Consider the following 5,000-nt stretch of genomic DNA (forward strand, 5'->3'; position numbering starts at 1 on the left):
TCATCCCCTCTTTTATTTCATCCCCCTCTCTCTTATCATCCCTCTGTGTTTTTTTGTCGACTTGGCTTCTTGTTATCTCTCTTCCTCCTACATATTATTCCTCTCTCCCTCGCTCTATCTCTTATCATCTCTCTCTCTTTGTCTTTTATTTTCTCTCCATCCTTGGAGTAGACTAGGGTGTTAGGTAGTAAAATGGCCGCCTGCTTATGGTGGCGTTTTCTGACTTAATGAACTTTGGGCCATAAAGATAATATGCTAATTACTGTGGGTGTGTGTGTCCTTGTGAAAGCGAGGGAGAGAGTGTGTGTATGTGTGTGTGTGTGTGTGGGGGGGGGGGGTGAGAGAGACAGAGTGTGTATCAGAGTTTGTGTGAATGTCAGTGTGTTTGTGTGAGAAAGAACGAGAGGAACAGTATGTGTGGGTATAATAGTGTGTGTGAGAGACAGTATGTGAGACATTGTGTGTGACAGTATGTGTCTGTGTGTGTGTGTGTGTGTGTGTGTGTGTGTGTGTGTGTATGTGAGAGTCTGAATGTGTATGAGGCAGTGTGTGTGTGTGTGAGAGAGACAGTGTGTGAGTGCATGTATGAGAGAGGGACAGTGTGTGAGTGTATGTGTGTCCAGTATGTATTATAGTATGTGTATGAGAGACATTGTGTGTGTGTGTGTGTGTGTGTGTGTGTGTGTGTGTGTGTGTGTGCATGCGTGAGAAACTGCGTGTGAGACAGTGTGTGTTAGAGAGACAGTGGATACGTATGTGTGCACCCATAACTCAACACAAAATCAATGATGCCTAAAGAAATGCAAACACACCAGTTTCTCACACACACACACACACACACACACACACACGCACGCACGCGCCCACGCACGCGCCCACGCACACGCAGACACACACACACACACACACACACACACACACACACACACACACACACACACACACACACACAGTTCAGGGAGGTTACAGCTCCTTCAGAATGTTCTGTCTTTTACGATGTCACTCTCTCATCCCTGTAAACCTTCCCTCCTTCCATTAGGGGGAGTGTGTGTGTGTGTGTGTGTGTGTGTGTGTGTGCGTGCGTGCGTGCGTGCGTGCGTGCGTGCGTGCGTGTGTGCGTGCTTGCGTGCGTGCATGCGTGCGCGTGCATGCGCGTGTGAGGGAGAGAGACGCAAGAAGGTTGGAGTATTCAAATCAAGTCATCGTCTCCTTGGAGGGAAGTTAAACTTTACCCTGTTCTAATTGACAGGTGTGGGTGTGGGTGTGTGTGTGTCTATCAAGCAACACATGGGAGAGCAAGGCAGATAAAGGTGATGAGAGAAGGAGGGAATAGCAGAGAGGAAGAGGGGAGTGAAATGGGAGGGGAGAGGAGATGGAATAGAAGAGGTGACAGCCGGGGGGAGGCAGGGAGAAGGGGAGGAGTGAAGTGATGGATAGGATAAGTAAATGAGAGAGAAGGCTGAAAAGAGGAGTGGAGTTGAAGGGAGATAGAGAGAGAGAGAGAGAGAGAGAGAATAGGACTCCAGGGCAAACTGTCAGTGACAACGTGACGGGGGGAGTTTCTAATGTTTTTGTCAGTATGTACAATTTTTATCCAAATTTTCTGGAACTGCTCAGCCAAGACGACGCTAAACAGTGAACTTCATTTTGAATAACGGCTGCGAGGCCTTTTCCGCTGCTCGGAGGAACCGCGAGACCCATCACACACACACACACACATACACACACACACACACACACACAAACACACACACACACACATACACCACCAGAATCTTCTTGGAACACCCTCCTGATCACATCCTTCCCCTTTCCTCCCCTGTAAAGCTAGTTAGAACATAATAATAATTCATATTTTAAATTATAACCTATATACCATCACAATAATTTATCCTGTGCATAGTATCACATTTTGTATATTTGTATATCTTAAATATCTGACCACTCCTGTGATGTTTTCTGGTTCTTTGATACATTTTAATTGTAATTTTATTTTTAATTTTTCACCCTTTTTTATCTTTTATTTTTTTATTCTCCTTTTTTTTCGGCCTGTTGAGCTTTTAATATTTTAATGCTTATTAAAAAATGTAAAAAAAATGTACTGAAGTGCACCCAACCTCACCGGAAGAAATTCCTTGTTTATGTTAATGTTACGTAGATGAATTCATGATGTTTTGTCATGTACATATTGACCTCTGATGGTCCTATGTTTTTCCAGGCACATGTTTTTTTCTGTGTTTACTTTCTCAAGTGTGGTGATTCTCCCTCTTGGAGGAGTGATGATGATTAGTTATTTATTGATCAGAACACGGTCAGATCGTGCTCCAAAGGGGGGGGGGGGGGGTTGGGGGCGGCCTTCTAGAACAGAGAGGCTCTTGTCATCCCAGAGGTGGCCCACAGGCCACAGTTATTGCAAGCCCTTCTCCGTGATTGATAAAGAGTGGCGAGAATTTGAACTCCACCTGCAGATTAACTCTTTCTTGGATGCGATGGCACAAAATGCCATGCGTCGTATGCCGAGCATGGTGACAGCGCGGGTAAAAAAAGAAAAAGAAAAGAAAACTCCCAGAAAAATCCAAATAAATTTAATATTTCAGTAAAAGAAAAGGAGGAAAGAAATACATTGAAAATTAACTGCTTTTTCTAAGTATCCGACATAACAGCAACCTTACGACCCTTCTTATTAAACTATAAGATGTTTTAACTGTTCAATGTAAATCATTTTGATGGATCATCAGTAAATCAATACTCGCTGTGTTTATTTTTATTATGACTCGTAAAAAGCGGATTCAAACCCTCCGGCCAACCCGTCCAATAAACGCTGTAACTGCAGCAAGAGATTTTCACGACTTAAAGCAACAAAAAAAGACGTTGAATCTTAGATTTTAAGTAGGTATTGATCAATATCTGCTCCTTCTGTTCCATTACAGGTTGTGTTTCTATTTATTTCCACTTTCAATTCCTCCATCATGGTTCACCATGATATGAGATGTTTTTGTTACCTTGGCAGCATAACAGAATATATAGAAGACAATATTCCATGCATCAAATGATAACAAAGCAGTTGGAGAACAAAAGGAGTGTGCATGGAATAAAAAAGGGTTTCTGCTATAGAGGAACCATTTTGGTTTTACAAAGAACCTTTCAGACTAGGGTTCTCCATTTCTTCCGATAGTCTATTGGCTTAGAACCACCTCTTTTCTATAACGTGGCTGTCTAATTTTTAATGTATGGCACAACCCATCACCAAGAATCATCCAAAGAACCATCTTGGAACCATGAAACCATCTGAGGACCATGAAGAGCCATCTGAAAACCAGGAGGAACCATCTGAGAACCAGAGAGAAGCATCTGAGAATCAGGAGGAACCATCTGAGAACCAGGAGGAACCATCTGAGAACCAGAAAGAACCATCTGAGAACCAGAAAGAAGCATCTGAGAACCAGGAGGAACCATCTGAGAACCAGAAAGAGCCATCTGAGAACCAGGAGGAACCATCTGAGAACCAGAAAGAACCATCTGAGAACCAGGGGGGCACCATCTGAGAACCAAAAAGAACCATGTGAGAACCATCTAAGAAGGAACCAGGAAGAACCATCTGAAGACGAGGAAGAACCATCTGAGAACCAGGAGGAACCATCTGAGAAAGAGCTGAGAGCGATAAAGAACCATCTGAGAACCATGAACTATCTGAGAACCAGGAAACACCATCTGAGAACAATTGCAGAACCATCTGAGAATGAATGAGACATGATTTTTCAGGGTGTGTGAGGTCAGTGAGGTTTATCTCCTTACCCCGTCTGGACGTCCATCTGAGGCTGTGACCTCCAGGGTGTAGTGGTCGAGGGTCTCTCTGTCCAGAGGCTTCCCCAGGACCAAGAGCCCCGACCTGGAAAGAGAGGGAACACACAGTCACCTTAAACAACCGCAACAACACATATAATACATAGAGCCATGTTATATGTCATGTATATCTAGTATATACTTATTTATACATATAATATTCCTATATATAGATATATATATATATACACACAGTATATACATATATATATATATATATATATATTCAGATATATACATATATATGGGAATATATTTATAAATATAGTAATATCTACAGTATATTCATATATTCCTATATATGTATATACATATATTCCTATGTATATATATATATATATATATATATATATATATATATATATATATATATATATATATAAAGCTATATTGCACTTACTGTATACAGTATGTTTTGCATATTGGGTACATCTGATATCAATATCGGTAAAAAGTATAAATATCATATTAACAATTGAGATAGGTCAGTAAACTACTGAGTACAAAAGCAAGGTATATAAAAAACATAAACAATGTATAGAAAAATGTAAAGTTTTTTAAAGTTTCAAGGTGTAAATCCCAAAATGACAAAATCTTAATGTTCAATTTTGAACAAATTAAATAACTTGTTCTAAAAGCTGATTAGATGACTCCAATCCAATTATATATTCGACAATTATTAGTAGTCCAGGGTGGTCCAGGGTACTACGGGGTAGTATGAGTTAGTCCAGGGTGGTCCAGGGTGGTCCAGGGTAGTCCAGGGTACTACAAGGTACTATGGGTTAGTCCAGGGTGGTCCAGGGTGGTCCATGGTAGTCCAGGTTACTACAGGGTAGTATGGGTTAGTCCAGGGTTGTCCAGGGTAGTCTAGGCTACTACAAGTTAGTATGAGTTAGTCCAGGGCGGTCCAGGGTGGTCCAGGGTAGTCCAGGTTACTACACGGTAGTATGGGTTAATCCAGGGTGGTCCAGGGAAGTCCAGGTTACTACAGGGTAGTATGGGTTAATCCAGGGTGGTCCAGAGAAGTCCAGGTTACTACAGGGTAGTATGGGTTAATCCAGGGTGGTCCAGAGAAGTCCAGGTTACTACAGGGTAGTATGGGTTAATCCAGGGTGGTCCAGGGAAGTCCAGGTTACTACAGGGTAGTATGGGTTAAT

At 41.9% G+C, this 5,000-nt stretch overlaps 1 protein-coding gene across 1 annotated transcript in view; it reads right to left on the bottom strand.

The window, feature by feature from the left end:
* Positions 1-5,000, bottom strand: part of LOC307245636 (protocadherin-15-like) — a gene marked incomplete at both ends in the record, with an annotated part of 144,376 nt that overhangs the window by 49,566 nt on the left and 89,810 nt on the right. The window contains one exon of the mRNA XM_080021282.1: positions 3,796-3,889. Within this exon, the coding sequence (XP_079877408.1) occupies positions 3,796-3,889 (94 nt within the window). The remainder of the gene's footprint in view (positions 1-3,795; positions 3,890-5,000) is intronic.

Source organism: Zeus faber (genome assembly GCF_960531495.2).
Source record: "Zeus faber genome assembly, chromosome: 20".
Taxonomy (NCBI): Eukaryota; Metazoa; Chordata; class Actinopteri; order Zeiformes; family Zeidae; genus Zeus; species Zeus faber.